Source organism: Scylla paramamosain, chromosome 7 (assembly GCF_035594125.1).
Source record: "Scylla paramamosain isolate STU-SP2022 chromosome 7, ASM3559412v1, whole genome shotgun sequence".
NCBI lineage: Eukaryota > Metazoa > Arthropoda > Malacostraca > Decapoda > Portunidae > Scylla > Scylla paramamosain.
This window is the reverse complement of record NC_087157.1, coordinates 31,865,616-31,886,825: the sequence shown is the minus strand read 5'-3', so window position 1 is coordinate 31,886,825 and position 21,210 is coordinate 31,865,616. Positions and strand designations below refer to the sequence as shown.

The following is a 21,210-nucleotide window of genomic DNA, read 5'->3' as shown; positions in this document are numbered from 1 at the left end:
TCGGAAATAAAATGATAAAAGACAGGAAAAGAAAAATGTTGAATGATACAAAGTTATGAGAGAGAGAGAGAGAGAGAGAGAGAGAGAGAGAGAGAGAGAGAGAGAGAGAGAGAGAGAGAGAGAGAGAGAGAGAGAGAGAGTCCAGGTGCAACAGTGTAGTACCAAATACATCAACAAGGCATCAGCTGGCGACCAAGGGGAGGGAGGGGAGGGAGGGAAGGATGTCTGTCGCTTTAAAGTTGAAGTCTGAAGTCAGTCTGATGTCAGCTTATCGAATACCAATACTCCCGGCCTGACCCTTTATCTATCTGAGACTATCTATCTGTCTTCCACTCCATTTCTCTCTCTCTCTCTCTCTCTCTCTCTCTCTCTCTCTCTCTCTCTCTCTCTCTCTCTCTCTCTCTCTCTCTCTCTCTCTCTCTTCTAATGAGGACCTTGGATCCCCCACCTCACCTTTACTTGAGCGCCTCACATTAATAGCTTACACCTTTGTTCTTAGCTCCCCCTCTCCCTCCCCCCTCTCTCTTTGCCTCCTCTTTTCTCCCCCATAACCTCCCAAGTACCCGTGCCCTTATTCTTCCTCCTCCTCCTCCTCCTCGTCTCCATTGTCACCATCGTCCTTCCCTCGTTTTCTTTCTCGTCCTCGTCTTCGTTTTCTTGCTCTTTCTTAATTTCTACTTTTCGGGTCAGTCAACTCTTCGCCTCTTCCCGGTCACTCGTCTTAATTCTGTAATTGAGTCGCTGTTCGTATTCTCTCCCTCATTCATCACCAATTCTGGTCTTACAATTCATCTAATGCCTTAGTTTTTCCTTACCATTCTCCTCTTCTTTCCTTTCTCTCCTTCTATCCATTTTTCTTCCTCTTCCTCCTCCCCCTTCATCGTCACCCTCTCTAAAAACTCGCCTCACCTACCTACATGACTTATCAATTCCCATCATTTCTTTACCATCGCCTGCCTCCGCGCCCTCCTATTCTTCTCCACCTGGACGTCACTAGGCCTTCTATGCGTCTTCCTTACAGCCTCCACCACAATGACGACCACCATTACCACCGCCGTTATCACCACCTCCTCTTCCACTAACGTTATTCCTTCAGTGGCCGTAGCAATCACTTTCCTCCACCAGTGTTTGTCTCATCCACATCAGAGTTACGTTGCACCACTTACCGGCGTTACCATCATCACCACTCATTCTGTCGCTTGGTCTGCTCGTAGTTGCATACTTACGGAAGCTTAGAGAAGATTTTTTTAAAGAGGCTTTTCTCAGGCGTGTGATTCCGGTTGTGATATTCCTGTGTGTGGTAGGTGTGCTGCTGTGCTGGTTTGTTTCAATTTGGGTTTTATAGTCATGGTTAACTTCTGTTCCTTCATTATTTGATCTTTTTACTTTTCACGATTTATTGGGGGTTTTGCATTTATCATTTCATCAGGCAGGCTGTTCCAGATAACCGCTTTTGCTATAAATATATTTCCTGTTATTAAGTCTTACCTTTTTTTCTTATTTTATTTATTTATTTTTTCTTATAATCTCGTCTTGCTCCATTACCTTCGTGCCTCATGAGCAGCTCCCCACATACGTCCTTGTCACGAACTCCACTCAATAATTTACGTATCTCTGTCATGTCTCTCCGTATCCTTCTTTATGTCAGTCTTGCAAAGTTCAATTAAACTAATCTTTTCTCTTTGTCAGATTTTTCAGAGTTGGAATTTACTCCGTGACTTGTCTCTGTACATTTTCTAGTCTCTATACGTTTCTTCTTATATGGACAACATACTTGGTTTGCATACTATACACCAATTATTATCATAGCAATATATGATCTTGTTAATTTTGTCTCATCCAGAGTAATGATTGTTCTGATAATTCCACATCATTCATTTGCCTCATTTACTTTCCGTCCTTGTGTTCCTCAAAGTCTAAACTGATTAGCAACTACAACTCCCACGCCCTTTTTAGAATTTCCTTCCCTTAATCCCTCTTTTTGCTCCTTTACAATTCTCACACTCATGAAAAAAACATAATTTCGTAGAATGAAATTTGAGCAGCCATTTTTCACACGAGGTTTCCATTCCCTCAGTACCCTCATACACCTCCTCATTCTCTTGTCCCGCGATGTCATGAACTTGGCATCATCTCCATACAAAAATCCACTGGTGTTCTGTTACTCACCTTATCATTATATAATCTATTACTTATGACCTCCGCTCCTCGCTCCACATGACACCACTGCTGGAGCCACTGCCCTGACATGACACCACTGCTGGAGCCACTGCCCTAACATGACACCTCTGCTGGAGCCACTGCCCTGACATGACACCCTTGCTGGAGCCACTGCCCTGACATGACACCACTGCTGGAGCCACTGCCCTGACATGACACCCCTGCTGGAGCCACTGCCCTGACATGACACCCCTGCTGGAGCCACTGCCCTGACATTGCTATTCGCTCATTTATTTCACTCACTGACACCTGTACACCCCCTGAGCCCTCCTCGCATCCCGTCCTTCAAACACCAGTCCATCAGTATTTTTTCTACTCTAACCCCCTCCAGCCTCCCCCCAACACACGTTCCTTCATCTTTTTCCTTCCTTTTTTCCTCCCCTTCCCACCAGCACCACCCGCTGCGCCGCGTGGACCCTCCCTCAGCGAGCACGTCACATCAGGAACCCACGCACCTGACACCACCACTCGCCTATCAAACACACCTCCCTCTCTTTCCCACCTCCCCGCCAACACCTCTTCAACCTTTTACACCTCAACAAACTCGCGCATTCCTTTCTCTTCACTAACTTTAATTAACTCTTTCCCCACTAGTCAATCTTTTCCATTATCTAATACTTTTAATGGACTTATTTTTTTGTACTAGTCTTACAAATGTACTCCTACGTAGCTTAGTAAAGATAAAATTAATCTCTCTCTCTCTTTCTTTTTTATTTTTTTACGTCCGTCCACCCAAACAATTTACTACAGCTGTCCTCATTGTTAGCAGAAGGCGACCATAGCAATGAAAAGGGTTAATCACGACACCAAACCAAAGACCAATACATTAATTACTTTCTCTCTTATCGTGTCTTTCACCAAACTAGATGAGGCAGAGATAACCCTTTTTTTCTTTTTCATCTATCCAGGAAAAAAATAAGTACTGCGGTGAACTCAACATTACAAAAAAAAAAAAAAAAAAAAAAAGACCTTAGCAGCAAAAGACTTAACCACGTAAAGAAACCAAACACCCCTACACGTTACTCCCTCTCACCCCTACGTACTCAAAACCCACCTCTTCCTCCTGCAGGGTATCGCATCGTTCACCAAACTGGCGGAGTCTTCGGGTCTCTGCGTGGCGGTGGCTGAGCAGGTCATGAGGAACACGCGGCCCGAGGACTTCGACTTGATCATTGAGAGGCTGAGCACCAAACCGCAGGCGAGGGTGGTAATCATGTTCGTCAACGAGGACAACACCAGGTGAGACACGGAAGGGGGAGGGAGGAGGTGGGCAGGTATTGGGTGATGGGAAATGGAGTCGTGTGTGTGTGTGTGTGTGTGTGTGAGGTAGATAGACAAACAGATAGATAGATAGATAGATAGATAGATAGATAGAGAGAGAGAGAGAGAGAGAGAGAGAGAGAGAGAGAGAGAGAGAGAGAGAGAGAGAGAGAGAGAGAGAGAGATTCAGTATGAATGATGAGGAAGCAGAAGGAAGGAAAGAGGTGAAAACATATACATACTAAAAAAAACATGAAAGTGACAAGAGGGAAAAAAAATGGAGCTGTGAGAATGACGTGACAACATCCTGGAGAGAGAGAGAGAGAGAGAGAGAGAGAGAGAGAGAGAGAGAGAGAGAGAGAGAGAGAGAGAGAGAGAGAGAGAGAGAGAGAGAGAGAGAGACTAACGAAACTCTTGATCTTTTGAAATTTCCAACTAGCGATGCCTGATAGATGTCGCTTCCACATTCATCAAACGGTCACACCAAACAAATAAACGATGAGATGACCATTTCCCCACTACTCCACTCCACTCCACTCACTCCACTCACTCCACTCGCTGCCCGAAGGTGGGAGGGAATTTGACTCCCCAACAACAACGACAGGAAAGAAATATTTGGCTGTACAGCTGGGGACAAAAGTCTTTTTTTTTATATACATATTTTCTTTCACAGCCTCGTGGCCTGAATTCTGAAACTCGCGACGAATGGTTTCAGTCAATTTCCTCGCGAGTGGCAGGGAAACAAGGGGCGTGTGTGGGTCTGGGTCTGGGTCCGGTAAACCCCTGCACGTAGCGGCGCCTCATCACCAAACAAGGCACGCGTGGCGGACTGACTGACATCCGCGCTCCTTCTATTGGTGTTGGAGAGGCCAGTGGCGCAGTGGTAATTATCTTCCCTCACACTCTTGGGGACCACCGGACTTCGAAGTCTGCCTCTCCGTCACCGCCACCGTCAGCTATAGTTTAGTTACACCATGGCAGTGTTAGACAGAATGAAAAAAAGATAGCTGACATTTCCTGCATAGAATAATTTAGAATACACGTCGGAAAAACAATAAAAATAAGTGTATTTCTGCATAGAGAGAGACATGATACTGAATACATAAATTTGTAGGTAACCAGAACTAATTTTTTTTACGTATAATCACTTTTTTTTGTCAGTAAAGCAAAAAACATATTCCCTATCAGAGTAGAGGAGTCCCACGAGCAGAGAGCAACCGGTCCCTACATCCCTATACCGCTCCCCATACACGCTACAATAATCGACACCACCGCGGCCCACAGGCGTACGCGGGCGAGGCAGCGGCAGAGAGAGAGAGAGAGAGAGAGAGAGAGAGAGAGAGAGAGAGAGAGAGAGAGAGAGAGAGAGAGAGAGAGAGAGAGAAAGAGAGAGAGAGAAATCCTGTGTGGGTGTCCGAAATCCAACCCGGAAACTGCATTTTACTGGGGAGCGCCTGGTATTACGGTGCTGGAAGAGAGAGACGAGGGAAGGGGCGTGGGGAAAAGGGATTGGGAGAGAAATACAAAGGAGGGCATAGGGGAGGGATGAAGGGAAGGGAGAGGGGAGAGAAGGGTAAAGATTTTAGGGGTGAAGAATGCTGTGATAGGCAGAGGAGGGAGAAGAGAGATGCGAAGGAAGGAAACGAAGGGTATGGGTGGATGTTATGCAAGAGACAGACAGACAGACAGACAGACGAACAAACAGACAGATCACAGAGGAACCCGCCAGTGAAAGAAAGGGTGAGGAGAGGAGAAGAGGCAGGGGAAGGGGAGAGCAAGGGGAACTAGTGTATTGTGCCAGGGAGAGGATTGGGAGAGAAGGGGAAGAGGGACGGGGAGGTGGCTGGAAGGATGGTGGGTGGGGGCAGCAGGTGGTGTGTGGGAAGGGTGGGGTGGGGGTGCTGGGTGTGAGTGTGGTGGGGAGTGTTATGGTAAATAGGGGGATCAAGGAGAGGAAAGAAAGGACACGACTGTTGTCTGTTATTACAATGAGGAAAGACCCCAATCTCTCTCTCTCTCTCTCTCTCTCTCTCTCTCTCTCTCTCTCTCTCTCTCTCTCTCTCTCTCTCTCTCTCTCTCTCCCCTGCAGGTGATGTCTAGCCGTGGCTGGAGGGTTCATTGCAATGTTCGGTATTGCTATCCGCTGAATGTGAACCTCGGGGAAAATTTAACTTTTGCACACCGGTGTTTTTATTTTTCTCTTTGCAGTCGAATTCATTGTCTGCTTCTGTTTGAGGAATATGACGTTTCTCAACTGTGAATGTCATTTTCTATTTTTCCGGTGATGGCTGGAGCTGCGTAGATCACGAGCGACAGACTTTCCAATTTTCGTGTTGCTGGGGAGTCGTGCCTAAAGCTGTTGTGTCGCTGACGAGCGTCGTTTACAATGCCATGTGAAGAGTAGCCGCCCGGGAGGGATTCCTTTCAAACGTCCAGCTGTGACGGGGACTGCGAGACAACTCTCCTGCCGGCGACGCTTGAGGCCCAAGAAACTTATTACATCATTCAGGTGAACTGGACTTCTTTTAAGCCCTCTGAAGCCACTAGAATGTGTGTGACGACTTAATACGTCCATCACATCCACAGTAATGTGTTAATTGATAAAGGAAAATATATATCAAGACCCAGTTACGACAGAATGACATACATCCAAGTATACAGAACAACAAAAACCTAATTACGTATGTTCTTCGATGTCATATTTGCCTTGCGATTTCTAATAATCATACGTATACATTAAATGAATTTCACGATCCATTATTCATGTAATGTATAAGTATGACTGTTAGTGAGTCAGGTGTGCTCTCATCCTTGTCAATAATACAACTTGTCCTAGTTTCAGGAGGCAATATAAGTTGGGAAAATAGATCGCACTGGCGGGAAGTTGGTGGCGAGGGAGCCGCAGTGGCAGTGAGGGCACGAGCATCATTCACTGCGTGGCCACAAGTTCCCCTGTCAAACACACGTCAGCGTCACTGACTAAAGTAAAACTAAATCATTAAAAGCAGAACGAACATCACATTTCGCTCTGTCTCTGAATGTTTCAACTTTATTCCAACAAGTGAAGAGGACGGGCGTGCAGCATCGAGACGTCTTGCTAAGTGAACAAATGCTGCGCCTCCTGCCACACACTCAGCTGCTGAAATGCTTCCTTCACTCATTCACTACTATTAACGAATACCGAACTTCGTGTCATCAATCAGTACATCAAAACAGTAAATAACTAAAAATCGAATTATGGCGAGTGTACGAGTAAAACGACACTTGATTTCGAACCTTTTTACTACAAAACATATCACGGTATACTTGATGATAACTTAAAAGTGATATCCAGAATAAAATGAAAGTAATGCCGTGGTGCTGAAGGTGTTAAGCTGATCGTGAAGCATATCTGTAAGTCGCCTGTGATGTTTGAGCACTTTCCTCTTAAGTATTAGCTGATGCAATCCGATTTTTCTATTCTTTGTTTTATTTACTTTTTTTTTTTTTTTTTACAGATTAAGGACTTCATACGAATTCAGGTTCTACTACATATGTTGTTTCAACTGGCAGGAAAGTTACTGTAGGATGGGAGAGAGTGATGCTCCCACAGGATGACACACACACACACACACACACACACACACACACACACACACACACACACACACACACACACACACACACACACAGAATGTCAGCGTGAACATTCATGTGTGAACACATGTGATTTAGTGAAAATATGAGTAAAGAGAGAGAGAGAGAGAGAGAGAGAGAGAGAGAGAGAGAGAGAGAGAGAGAGAGAGAGAGAGAGAGAGAGAGAGAGAGAGAGAGAGAGAGAGAGAGAGAGAGAGAGAGAGAGAGAGAGAGAGAGAGAGAGAGTAAAATTCAGAAGCAAACGGAGCGTCACAGTAAGTCAAAGTGCAGGAGAGTCTCGGAAAGGATAAGAAAAATAAAAATCGGAAACGAATTAGAAAGGGTCAGGGTTCACTACTGTGTGTGTGTGTGTGTGTGTGTGTGTGTGTGTGTGTGTGTAAGGGAGTAACTGAGTGGGAGTAAGCGGGTCAGGTGAGGTCAAAGTTTATATTATACAGAGGGTTTTGTAAGGTTATGAGGTCACACATGGTAGGGCGAGGAGGAGGAAGAGGAGGAGGAGGAGGAGAAGGAGGAGGAGGAGGAGGAGGAGGAGGAGGAGGAGGAGGAGGAGGAGGACAATGACAAGAACAACTGTGCCTTTAAATATCAAATCAAGATGAGAAAACAATTTTGACCACGTTGGAAATCTGAGGAGCAGGTGCCGGAGTGGTGAGGTGTGTGTGCACAGGTCGCAGCGTCCCGGCCAGCACACACAAACGGCGCTTCTCTTCACTCTTGCGGCGCGGCATGTTTTCCTGCACGCGGACTCAAGGAAACAGCGCGACACAGTATCAAACTTCAAGGCAGAGGACGTCAGCGTGACACCTGAGCTTCTCTTAACGAATGCTTCATAACTTCATATTTTTCTTACTCATGGAACTTACGTGGCTCAAGGCGCTTCCTTATTTTTCTTGGCGTGAGGCCACAACGGATATGACGATGTGACACAGCGAGGCGGTGGGCGTTGTCTGCCTGCCGCTCATCCACTGGCAGGCAGGCAGGCAGGGAGGCAGGCAGGGTAGCAGGCAGGCAGGCAGGGAGGCAGGCAGGCAGGCAGGGAGGCAGGCAGGGAGGCAGGCAGGCAGGCAGGCAGGGTGATAGGGTGGCAGGCAGGGCGGCTCGCTGGGTGATGGCAGGGTTGAGGCACCACCAAACCACTGCCCAACACGCCCGCCTCCAGGCTGGGTCGCGCGCCACAAAATAGTATTGCGGTGAAAGACGAGACGACAAGTTTGCAGAAAAATAATAACAACTTTACAAACCAGGATCGGGTGACTCTGGACTTTCTCTGTTTCCTGGAGGCAAGACACTGCCCGACACCGCCACGCGTCGCCATCACTGTTATCGAATTGTCACCACCTTCCGATGACCCCCCTTTTTTTTTTTCTTTCTCACTTTCTTTCTCTGCTTCAAATGGTACAAAAATTTCCCTGTCCCCCAAACACACAGAAAAATCCACCGTTATCTGCATCGACTTTTTTGTCCCTTGAAAATATTTTGCGCAACTTTTGTCCAAAGGAGAAAATTTTCATGCATAAATCAAGGATTGTATTTTAGAGTAATCCTTTTGCATTTGTTTGGATCAGATTAAGTTTTCTGGTGCAAATTTGCTTATGAAAAGGTTTGCGTCCAACTCAAAATAAAAGTTTTATTTCCGCCACCAACACCAGCCACTCGACCGGCACCAGCCCCATCTCGCCCACCACCCATGCTCACACACGCACACACACACACACACACACACACACGCACACACACACAAATCTGGGCGCTGTGAATGTAACCTTTACAATATATTACATGGATGAGGACATGATCCGGCAATCAATCACGTCATTTATGAGGCCAACGCTTCAATTTACAGGTGTTGTTTGGAGCCGCGTTAGTGAAGCACATCACCGACACAGGAAACGTATGAAGATCGTCAAACAAAAAAGGTGAATTTTTTTTTTTTTTCATTTAACTCACGAAGATAAAAGAAAAAAATATTCCTCATCGACAAAAAAGAAAGTGAAAATATGATAACGACGTACAAACGCGTAAATTACAATAGAGAGAGAAAACGCAGCCAATAACTGTACGAATATCGACATACATAAAAGAGAAATCGAAAATCTGAAGCAACAATAAAGCATTGGTTAAAATAAAAATATTGTCAAGGTTTTTAATGATTAGATGAAAGAAAAACAACAAAATATTCGTAACTTTCGTAAGCAGCTAATGACTCACTGCATTAATCAATAGACAAACGTGCGATTACATGTACCTATAACGCAAATATGTGAAAATAGACGATAAAGTAGTAGTAGTAGTAGTAGTAGTAGTAGTCGAAAATATCATAACTAACTTTTCTCTCTCTCTCTCTCTTTCTCTCTCTCTCTCTCTCTCTCTCTCTCTCTCTCTCTCTCTCTCTCTCTCTCTCTCTCTCATCTCCAAAGGTGTTCCTAAAGGGCACAGTCTAGTGGCGCATGCATATTTGTTTTACTTCGACCTTCCTCCTCCTCTTCCTCCTCCTCTTCCTACTCATCCTCCTTTCTTATTCTCGTCTTCCTATTCCTCCTTCTTGTTCTTCCTCCTCCCCCTCCCCCCACCTAATCCCTCACGCGTATCGAAGTCGAGAAACTCCTCCCTCGTTCCCTCGCCGCCTGAATTTTCTTCCTAAGTCATGGCCAATCTGTTATTCATAGTGAAGCTGAGTGTTCCTCCTTCTCCTCCTCCTCCTCCTCCTCCTCCTCCTCTTCCTCCTTCTCCTCCTCCTCCTCTTCCTCCTTCTCCTCCTCCTCCTCCTCCTCCTCCTTTTTCTTCTTCTCTTCCTTCTCTCTTGCTCTCTCATTTCTACCTCTTTGTCCTCCTTCAGCTCTTCCTCCCTCTCCTTCCCTTCCTTCTCCTCGCCTTCATTTCCATTTAGTTTTTCCTTTGTTGATACAGACAAGACTGTTCGTGTTTTTTTTTTTATTTCCTTGAAGATATTTGCTTTGAGATGCACACGACACACATACACACACACACACACACACACACACACACTCTCTCTCTCTCTCTCTCTCTCTCTCTCTCTCTCTCTCTCTATCTGTGTGTGTCCTTTTCTGTCTTGATGCTTCATACGTACAAAAGTTATGGATATGCTTTCGAATTAACAGAATATATATAAAAGTAATGAGCCAATGATCTCTCTCCTCTTTCATTACTTCAGATTAGTTTGCGGAAGACACGCCAGGGTCGGCACTCCACCGCGCGTGTGCCGTGAAGATCATAATTACGCGTGACATTAGAAGTATCATAAATATAACACCAAACAGGAAGCGGTCCGTTAAAGAGGAAAGAAAGAAACAAAAAGATCCACACAAATGCTAAAGTATTCATGACGATAAATACTGAACTAAATATAAACATAACTCGTACTTAATTTTTAAACTGCTGTACATGAAACAGTTCAACATTATACATTTAGTTCAACAGCTTTAATTAAGATCACTCCAAAAATCCATCACGAAAATAACAGTATAATTTAAACACGTGAAAATTGCTTCAGCGCTTCACAATTTCAAAACATTCTTAATCAAAAAAGGTAATCGCAGCTAAAAACATCTTTCACTTCCGCCAAAACTTTTACCTGCACGATGAGACACAATGTAAACTTTAACATTCCAGGGAAATATTTTTTTTAGAGCAGCCATCACCGAGACTTTGCACGGGAACAAAAAAATCATCACATCTTTACAGACTGCTCAAGTCAAACATGTAATCTCTAGATTAACCTTTAAATTAAACTACACTTCTATTCAAATTACATCCACGAAAACTCCTGCATGAAAATTCAACTCAAAAAATAACCCATTCCCATGATGAAGTCCCACAACCTAAACTAATGTACCACGAAACACCTTCTTGGCAAATCCAACCCAAGTAAACCAACGAAAATTCTCACATGAAAAATTTAACCAACAACATTTTCTTTCATAACATTTTTACTAACCATAACCTATCCATCCTAGCATTACACAACCAGCCTAACCCAAACCTAACACTATTTCTCTAATCCTGACCTAACCTAACCTCGCCTATCCTAAGTTAAGTTAAGCCAGCATGGGTGGAACGTTGGTGGATGAAAACTTGATTGGTGAGTTTACTGCATACGAGATCAAAGTAACTGAATCGTTCCCACTTTCGTAAAAATTCTAATCCTACAAAGGAGTTTCATCATAACCTAAATAAATAAAGGTATCTCCAATGCATGCATGTACGTATGTTCTGGCTGCAATATGTTTGGCTCTCCCGCGAAGAGTTTGCATTAGTTTAGTGTTGCAAGCGACCTGCTGACGTAAATGTTGACACGTGGAAGGAAAGTTCACCGTGCACATTTCTCTCTTAATGAAAACCGTGAAGAAAAGAAAGTAATATCAATCTCACAACATCAGACGTATACACACACACACACACACACACACACACACACACACACACACACACACACACAGGTACACACATTCGTTGAATATTGCTTCGTTTACTTCTATTTCTGTCTGTCTATTTGTCACTATCTTGATGTAAAGTATCTCTCTCTCTCTCTCTCTCTCTCTCTCTCTCTCTCTCTCTCTCTCTCTCTCTCTCTCTCTCTCTCTCTCTCTCTCTCCTGGCAAAAAAAAAAAGAAGAAAAAAAGAAACCTGTAGTTGTGACGCTTACCTTTTCGCGGAGCCGCTGTGTGTGTGTGTGTGTGTGTGTGTGTGTGTGTGTGTGTGTGTGTGTGTGTGTGTGTGTGTGTGTGTGTGTGTGTGTGTGTGTGTGTGTGTGTGTTCGAGATGTATCGTCCATACTTCATTTCGGCGCCACCTGCATCTGCCTGTTGTCTTTCTTTTCAGACTTTTTACCTTCTCTTTCATTCTTTATTTTATGTGTTGGTGGAAAAATTGACGCCATAAAGAGTACAGGTTTCTCGTCTGTCTGTCTTTGTCTCTCTGCGTGTATGTGTGTGTGTTTTATGTATGATGGGCACTAACCAAGGGGATAGTGCACAAGGCCCATTTGTCAGTCACTTCCCAAAGCGAGGTAGAAAAGAATCATCGAAAATTGGAGGATAGCTGTCTTAAAAGAGTTCAAGTCATAGGAAGGAGGAAATACAGAAACAGGCAGGGAGTTCCAGAGTTTACCAGAAAAAGGATGAATTATTAAGAATACTGGTTAATTCTTGCATTAGCGAAATGGAAAGAATAGAGGTGAGAAAGTGGAAATTCTTGTGCATTGAGGCAGCAGGATAAAGGAAGGCATGCATTTACCAAGATCAGAAGAGCAATCAGCGTGAAAATACCGATAGAAGATAGCAAGAGATGCAACATTACGGCGATGAGAGAGAGGCTGAAGACAATCAGTTAGAGGAGAGGAGTTGATATGACGAAATGCTCTTGAATCACCCTATCTAGCAGAGTTGTATGAGTGGAACACCACACCCCACATACATGTGAACCATACTACATATGTGGACGGATAAGTACATATAAGGCCCCTGTACAGAGTTAGCAGCTGAGGTGGTGAGAAAAACTGGCAGACACGATTCATAACCAATAACTTCATAGAAGCTGTTTCACCTGGAGATGAGATGTGAAGTTTCCTGTTTAGATTATAAGTAAAGGACAGACCGAAAATGTTCAGTGCAGAAAAGGGAGACAGTTGAGTGTCATTGAAGAAGAGGGGATAGCTGTTTGGAAGGTTGTGTCGAGTTGTTAGATGGAGGATTTGAGTTTTTGAGGCATTGATCAATACTAAATTTGCTCTGACTCAATTAGAAATTTTAGATATGTGAAGTCAGGCTTTCTGTGGCTTTCCTGCGTGAACTGTTTAATTCCTGATGGGTTAGACGTCTATGAGAAGACGTGGAAGAGTGTAGGGTGGTGTCATTAGCGTAGGAGTGGATAGGACAAGAACCTTAGCTTGCTTAGAATACCACTGTTAATAGGCTTAGGAGAACAACAGTGAACATCCACTACAGCAGCAATAGAACGGTCAGAAAGGAAACTAGAGATGAATTTACAGATAGAAGGGTAGAGGCCGTGGGAGGGTAGTTTGGAAATCAAAGCTTTGTGCCAGACTGTATCAAATGCTTTTGATATGCGTAAGGCAACAATGAAGGTTTCACCAAAATGCCTAAAAGAGACTCAGTAAGGGAAGCCAGAAGATCACGAGTAAAGCGGGCCTCGACGGAACCCATACTGGTGATTAGATAAAAGGCTGTGAAGTGATAGATGTTTAAGAATCTTCCTGTTGAGGATAGAGTCAGACACTTTAGATAGGCAGGAAATCAAACCAATAGCAAGGTAGTTTGAGGGATTAGAACGGTCACCCTTTTTAGGAACACGCTGAATGTAGGCAAACTTCCAGCAAGAAGGAAAGGTAGATGTTGATAGACAGAGTTGAAAGAGTTTGACTAAGCAAGGTGCAAGCATGGAGGTACAGTTTCGTAGAACAATAGGAGGGACCCCATCAGGTCTATAAGCCTTCTGAGGCTACATGTGTGTGTGTGTGTGTGTGTGTGTGTGTGTGTGTGTGTGTGTGTGTGTGTGTGTGTGTGTGTGTGTGTGTGTGTGTGTGTATCCGATCTCTCAACCTATCTCAGTGGCTTTAGTCTCTCTCTCTCTCTCTCTCTCTCTCTCTCTCTCTCTCTCTCTCTCTCTCTCTCTCTCTCTCTCTCTCTCTCTCTCTCTCTCTCTCTCTCTCTCTCTCTCTCTCATCCTGATCTCACTCCAGCTTCCTGATATCCTTCACCCCCGGGACTGCTCGTGAGACACACCAGGATGGCAAGGCACCTGTGACCTTCAGACTCAGGAAAGCCTCTGGTGGTCCGAGACTTTGTTGCTTTCCTCTGCTGCTTCCTCGCCTCTCCTCAGTGCCTTTAAGTTTCCTAGTTTTCCTCATGTCCTTCCTTTTATTCCCCATCATTGCATCACTTCATCTTCTCTCTTCCTCCTCCTTCTTCAAGTTCTCTCTTTCTCGTTTTCGTTTTCGTCATTTTTTTTCTCTTTTATCTTCTTCTTATCTTCATCTTCCTCCCTTCCTTCCATTTCCAGATTTCGTAGTCCGTTCTTCGTTTTCTTCATCAGTAACCTTTCGCCTTTTCATCTCTCTCTCTCTCTCTCTCTCTCTCTCTCTCTCTCTCTCTCTCTCTCTCTCTCTCTCTCTCTCTCTCTCTCTCTCTCTCTCCTTCCTTCGACAAATAACGTGGTTCATTCGTATGCTGATGACCATACTCCGTCTCTCTCTCTCTCTCTCTCTCTCTCTCTCTCTCTCTCTCTCTCTCTCTCTCTCTCTCTCTCTCTCTCTCTCTCTCTCATGCTACTCTATTCATTCTTGATCTGTGTTTCTTTCCTCTTACTTCTCCTCCTTCTACTTTCCCTCCTCCTCCTCCTCCTTTTTTTCTTCTTTTTCTTTCTATTCCTCGTTCCGCTACTCAATTTTCTCTTCCATCATATTTTACCTACTTATTATCGTCGTTGCTCTCCTTTTCCTCCTCCAAATTATCATCATCATCATCATCATCATCATCATCATCATCATCATCATCACCATATTCTCGTATTCTCAGCTGACTTGTTCCTTGAAAACTATGATCTCATCTTTAACTGTGTGTGTCTGTGTATGTGTGTGTGTGTGTGTGTGTGTGTGTGTGTGTGTGTGTGTGTGTGTGTGTGTACTATCTGTTCATTTGTAAGAAGGGTCCAAGTACTTCATTCATTTATAATTCTATATTTATTTTTTTGTTTGTTTTTCTTTTATCATTGTTTTCTTTCTTTCTTTTTTTGTTTTCTTTGACGTATTTCTTTTGTGGCGGAGAGAAATGTTTTCTTCCCAGCTGAATGGAGGCGCGGCGGCGGTCGTGGCTCGCAACGAAGTGCTTCTTGGATACAAAAGTGGAGTCCTTATTTATTTACTTACTCTTTCTACTGGGTTTAATAAATACAGTAGGTAAAGTAATCAGATAAAGTAAAGTAAAAGTAGTTAATGAAGAAGACGAGACGAACAAACACACACGCGATAAAAAAAAAAAAGAGTAAAGGAATACAATAAAATAGCAAATGATGAAAAGTAGTAAAGAAAATGACACAAACTGATAGAAATGCACACACACACACACACACACACACACACACACACACACACACACACACACACACACACACACACGAGGCTAATATGTACTAATGTATAATTCTTGCTGTAGCTTAAAAAAAAAAGTTAAATTGAAACCCTCTCCTTCCTACGTACTCCTCCTCTTCCTCCTCCTTTTCCTCCTCCTTCTCCTCCTCCTCCTTCTCCTCCTCCTCCTCCTCCTCCTCCTTCGATAAGCAAGACAAGAAGGCTATGTGCATGTGCCGCCACTCAGGGTACGTACACACACACACACACACACACACACACACACACACACACACACACACACACACACACACACACACACACACACACACATGAACGCACACACACACAAGTACACGGAGATAATTACTAACTGCATGCAGTCTTTGGTGTGTGTGTGTGTGTGTGTGTGTGTGTGTGTGTGTGTGTGTGTGTGTGTGTGTGTGTGAGCAATGAACGAAACAGGTAACAGGAAGGCAAGACGAGGAGGAGGGGGAGAAGGAGGAGGAGGAGGAGGAGAAGGAGGAGGAGGAGGAGAAGAATAAGGAGGAGGAGGAGGAGGAGGAGGAGGAGGAGGAGGAGGAGGAGGAGGAGAAGGAGAAGGAGAAGGAGAAGGAGAAGGAGAAGGAGAAAGAGAAAGAGAAGGAGAAGGAGAAGGAGAAGGAGAAGGAGAAGGAGGGGAGGAGGAGGAGGAGGAGGAAGAAGAACAATAAGAGAAAAAAAGGAAGAGAAAAATGTAAAAATAAATAAGAGAGTCGAGAAGAAAGCGAGAAAAAAATGAAAGAAATCATAAAAAAGAAAAAGAACAACACGAACATAAAAAAAATAAATAAATAAATAAACCCAACAAAAAATAAAAGTAGAAAGCAAAATAAAGAATAAATAAAATAAAATAAGACACCACAAGAGGAAGAGGAAACGAGAGAGAGAGAGAGAGAGAGAATAGGAAGCTGGTTCAATAATCGCGCATCAAAACCACGAGAAAAAGAACCGGAGAACCACAAGAAGGAGAACCAGAGAGGGAAACGAGAGAACCAAAAGAAGAATAACCAGAGAGAGACCAGAGCGCACCAAGGAACCAAGACAACAGCGAGAACCGAGCGAACCAGAAAGAAAACGTAGAACCAGAGAACCAGAGAGAGAACTAGAGACCGAAAAAAAACAAGAGAGAACCGATAGAACCAAGAGTACCAGAGAGAACCGAGAGAGAGAACCGAAAGAGAACCAAGAGGACCTACCCACTGTCCCAGCACGACCCCCAAAATTATGCCCCACTAATAAACTCTTTCTCAGATTAAGCAAAGTTTAAGTCTCTAGTATAATGACCTACCAAGCTTTATGGGAAGGAGGAGGAGGAGGAGGAGGAGGAGGAGGAGGAGGAGGAGGAGGAGGAGGAGGAGGAGGAGGAGGAGGAGGAGGAGGAGGATAGAAAGGATAGATAAATGTTACTGATTTCAATGTCGTGAAGGAAAAGAGAAATGAAAGAGAAGGAAGGAAGTAAAGAAGGAAGGAAGGAAGGAAGGAAGGAAGGAAGAAAAGAAGAGGAAGGGGGAGGTGGAGGAGGAAGAGGAGAATAAAAAAAGATAGAAAAATATTGCTAATCTTAATGTAGTGAAGGAGAGAGAGAGAGAGAGAGAGAGAGAGAGAGAGAGAGAGAGAGAGAGAGAGAGAGAGAGAGAGAGAGAGAGAGTAAAAATCATGACTAAGGAAGATAGGCTACAGCAGAAAGGAAGGACGGGAGAATAGGAGGAAGAGGAAGGGGAAGGAAGACGACGAAGAGGAGGAGGAGGAGGAGGAGGAGGAGGAGGAGGAGGAGGAGGAGGAGGAGGAGGAGGAAGGAAAAATTAGATATCATAACCGAAGCAAATTTAAAGGATGAGTTTTTGCGTGAGATTTCAGCTGAGAGTTGGCAAAAATTGACTCTCTCTCTCTCTCTCTCTCTCTCTCTCTCTCTCTCTCTCTCTCTCTCTCTCTCTCTCTCTCTCTCTCTCTCTCTCTCTCTCTCCTCGGTTGATAAAATGCCTGTAATGGGGTAGGATGGTGGTGGTGTTGGTGGTGGTCATGGTGGTGATGGTGGTGATGGTTGTGGCGGCGATCATAACAGTAGTGAGTTTAGGAAAGTTAATTTATGGACTAACTTGAGGAAAGAATGAAGAAGAGAAGGAAAAAAGATTAAAAAAATCAGGAAAGAGAGAGAGAGAGAGAGAGAGAGAGAGAGAGAGAGAGAGAGAGAGAGAGAGAGAGAGAGAGAGAGAGAGAGAGAGAGAGAGAGAGAGAGGAAAAAAGACAGACAATCAGTGAGAAGGAGAGAAGGAGGTCATGAAAACCACCCCATGAAAATAACCGTAGGAGAAATAAACGGAGGAGGAGGAGGAGGAGGAGGAGGAGGAGGAGGAGGAGGAGGAGGAGGAGGAGGAGAAAGAGGAAGAGGAGGAGGAGAAATGAGATAAAAAAAAGCCAAACACGTGAAGGAGAAGGAGGAAGTGGAATAGAAGAAAATGCAAAGGAGAGAAAGGAAGAGAAGGAAAAAGAGAAGAAGGAGGAAGAGGAAGAATGAAAGGACAAGGACGAAGACGAGGAGGAGGTGGAAGAGAACAAACAGGAAGCGAAGAGTAAGCGAAAAATGGAAAATGAACGGGGGAGAAAGCCAACGAAGGAATAGAAGCAGGAGGAAGATGAGATGGGAGAATTAAGAGGAGGAGGAAGAGAAGAAGAAGGAGGAGGAGGAGAAGGAAATTTAAATGGAAGATGGAGAGAGAGGGCGAGGCAAGGTTACAGACTCCTTCCCTTAGCTGTGAAGGACGAAAGGAGCTCAGTCTGGCCTTGCTCCTATCCCCCCCCTTTCCCCTTTGTCAGGTTAGGATGAGGTGCGGTGAGGCCTGCAGAGATGGTCCGGCGTTCGTTGTCAGAAGTCAGGTGTGGCAAGGAGGCGGCGTGGAGGGAAACAAGGAAAGAAAGAAGACAGAAAGGAAGGAAAGAAAAAAAGGAGGGAATGAAGTGGTGAGCAAAATTTAGGGAAATGAAGTAAGGAGTTGACAGAAAAGGAAGAAGCAAACAGGAAAATAAGGATAAAATGAATAAAAGGATGAACAAAGGAAGGGAGGAATGAAGCAAGGAAGGAAGACAAAAGGAAGAACAAGTAGTAATAAATCTCTTGGGTCTTTACAAGGCTGTTTGTGTCGCATTTGAAGTGAAAGACGAAAAAGAAAGGAGGGAAGGATGGAAGGAAGTATTTATGAATGTAATGGAAGAGAGAAATAGGAGTGTGTGTGTGTGTGTGTGTGTGTGTGTGTGTGTGTGTGTGTGTGTGTTGTGAATATTTAAAGGGACAGCTGCTATAGGATATTCATTTTCCCACCAGTCTTGTTCCATTTTCTTTCATCCTCCGTCACTCTCCTCTGCATTCCTCTCTGCCTCTCAGCTTGCTCTGCCAGGCCTAACTGATTTTCCTTAGTTTTCTACTTTACCGTTTATTCTTCTCTACCTCCTTGCCTTCTTTGTCCTTCATTTTCTGTTGTGTTATCGTCTTTTCTTCTCTACCTCCTTGTCGTCTTCCTTTCATTTATTGTGATTTTCCCCACCCACCTCTTCCGCCCTCTCAGCTCTCTTCTAGTCTTCCTGTTTTTCCTTCTTTTTCTGTTCCATTATCGTCTTTTCTCCTGTACCTCCTTGTCTTCTTCCTTCCATTTATTCCGCACCCGCCTCCTCCTCCTCCTCCTTCTCCTCCTCCTCTGTCTTCCTTGAATTATGCCTCGTCCACAACTTCCTGTGCTCCACATTACTTGTGTTACCAAGTCACTCCCTTCCACCCGCGCATCCCAACCCTTCATAACACTCACCCCCCTCACTCCCACCAACCCAACACCCCCCCCACCTTCCCCCATCACATACATTCCCATCATAAATCTCCGCCACATGCCACCACAACATACACCACCACATAATTTCAACATCCCTCCCAGCTTCCACCTCCACGCGCACCACACACTCACGCCTGCCTCTCTCCTTCTCTCCGGCAGCATCTCTTCCACACATTTACTCCTGCCCTCTGCTAACTTACCAGTGTCTTTCATAATATACTAGGCACCCGTTTGTACGTAGTAGTGGTGTAGGTTCTGTGCTGGAGAAAGACGACTGTGGTGATGGTGGAAGTGGTGGTGTTGACAGTGGTAATAGTTAACCTCTCTCTCTCTCTCTCTCTCTCTCTCTCTCTCTCTCTCTCTGACTCTTCACATATTCTGCCTCGTGTGAATTCTGCCGTGCCATGGTGTCTGTTTTCACGTGTAGGTTTCTCGAATGTCCAGCGTTGAAAGGCGTTGGTTTTCTCTCTAAATTTGAACTCACTCGTGTGCAAATGTCAGACAAACGGAGGCGAGATGGACATGGGGCTCTTCGTAATGTGGATGGGAACGTTACATACAAATCATATCCATGCCATACACAGTGCATCCTCACCATACACTATTGCTACCGTACCTGACCTTACGTAACCTGAGGGAGGCTGATATGACCTTACGTAACCTAACCTAAAATTATCTAACTTAAACTTAACTAATATTACCCAATCTAACCTAACTTAACCTTATCTAATCTTATCTAACCTAACCCAACTTAACCAAACCCTATCTAATCTCACCTAACCTAATCTAACCTAAATTAACCGTATCTAATCTTGCATAACCTAACCTTACCTGACGTACATCCTTACCACCACTATTACATAATCCGACCACACTATATCTAACCTGCCCAAACCTTACAACACATATAACATAACTGAACTAACCTAACCTAACCTTACATAACCTAACTTAACCTGACCATCTACGTAACCTAACCCAACATGACCCTATCCTACCCTATCTCGTACATTACAACCTACACACACGTAATCTAAGCACAAAAGTTTTCGTAGACATCCCCATCACTAACACCCCGTCTCCCCTCACCGCTATGCCTCTGCTTAGTTCCAATGTAGCACCTCCCCTCTCCCCATCTCCTCCCCTCCTTCCGCCTTGTCCCTCCCCCGCATCATCATATCCTCCCTCTCTTTCCCCCCGTATTTTTGCTCATTAGACAAGGAAATCCTCTACTAACTCGCCATATAAATCCATTTTTTTTTTAACACATTAGTGATTCACCCTCTCCCTCTCCCTCTCCCTCTTCCTCTCTCTCCTCCTGTTCCTTTCCCACCTCTAATCTTCCTTTCTTTCTGGCGTAAATACCAACCTGTTTTTTTTTCCATCTACACAATTTTTTCCTTGGGTTTTTCTCTTCTTCTTCTTCTTCTTCCTTCTTTATCTTTCTCTCTCACCTCTCCGTCTCTCTTTTCGATATCCATTTTTGTTCCCTCTGTTTCATTTTATCAGCAATATATATTTTTTTTCATTCCTGTTACGCTTTTTTTTTTTTTTTTTTTATCTTTCTCCTTTACTTTTTATGAATGGTCATCCGGCGCCAATTCACACCTCTCTCTGGGATTCTCCTTTTTTTCTTTCTCCTTCTTCTCCCTCTCCTCTCTTTCTGTTTGTTCTTTTAATTCCTTTCTTTTTCTTTCTTTGTTTTTTTCTCTTACTCATTTAATTTCTCCTATTGCATGTACTCCTTCCCGTCTTCCTTTTCGTGTTTCTCATTCTCTTCATCTTCTTCTTCTCATCCTCCTCCTCCTCCTCCTCCTCCTCTTCTTCCTCTCATATCGTTCCTTATTTTTCCTTAATTTAACTTCTCCTCTTGTTCTTCCCCCTCCTCTTCCTCTTCATCTCCCTCCTCTTCTCCTTTCGTCTCCCTCCTCACTCTCCTACTCCTCCTCTTCTTTCATATCTTTCTTTATCTTCTCTTAATTTCACTCCTTGTCTTGTTTTTCTTCTTTTCACACATCCATTTTCTCCCATTACTAGTCTTTCTCCTTGTCTCCCCCCTCCTTCTCCTTCTTCCTTCTCCTCCTCCTTCTCCTCTTTCTTCTCCTCCTGCTTCTCATTACCCTCCTCCAT

General features: G+C 44.2%; 1 protein-coding gene and 1 long non-coding RNA gene across 2 annotated transcripts in view; one reads left to right on the top strand and one right to left on the bottom strand.

The window, feature by feature from the left end:
* Positions 1–21,210, bottom strand: part of LOC135102369 (uncharacterized) — a 165,071-nt gene that overhangs the window by 42,732 nt on the left and 101,129 nt on the right. The gene's annotated exons all lie outside the window — the stretch shown is intronic.
* Positions 1–21,210, top strand: part of LOC135102366 (metabotropic glutamate receptor 8-like) — a 172,906-nt gene that overhangs the window by 86,880 nt on the left and 64,816 nt on the right. Inside the window, 1 exon segment of the mRNA XM_064007497.1 lies at positions 3,290–3,459. Coding sequence (XP_063863567.1) covers positions 3,290–3,459 — 170 coding nt within the window.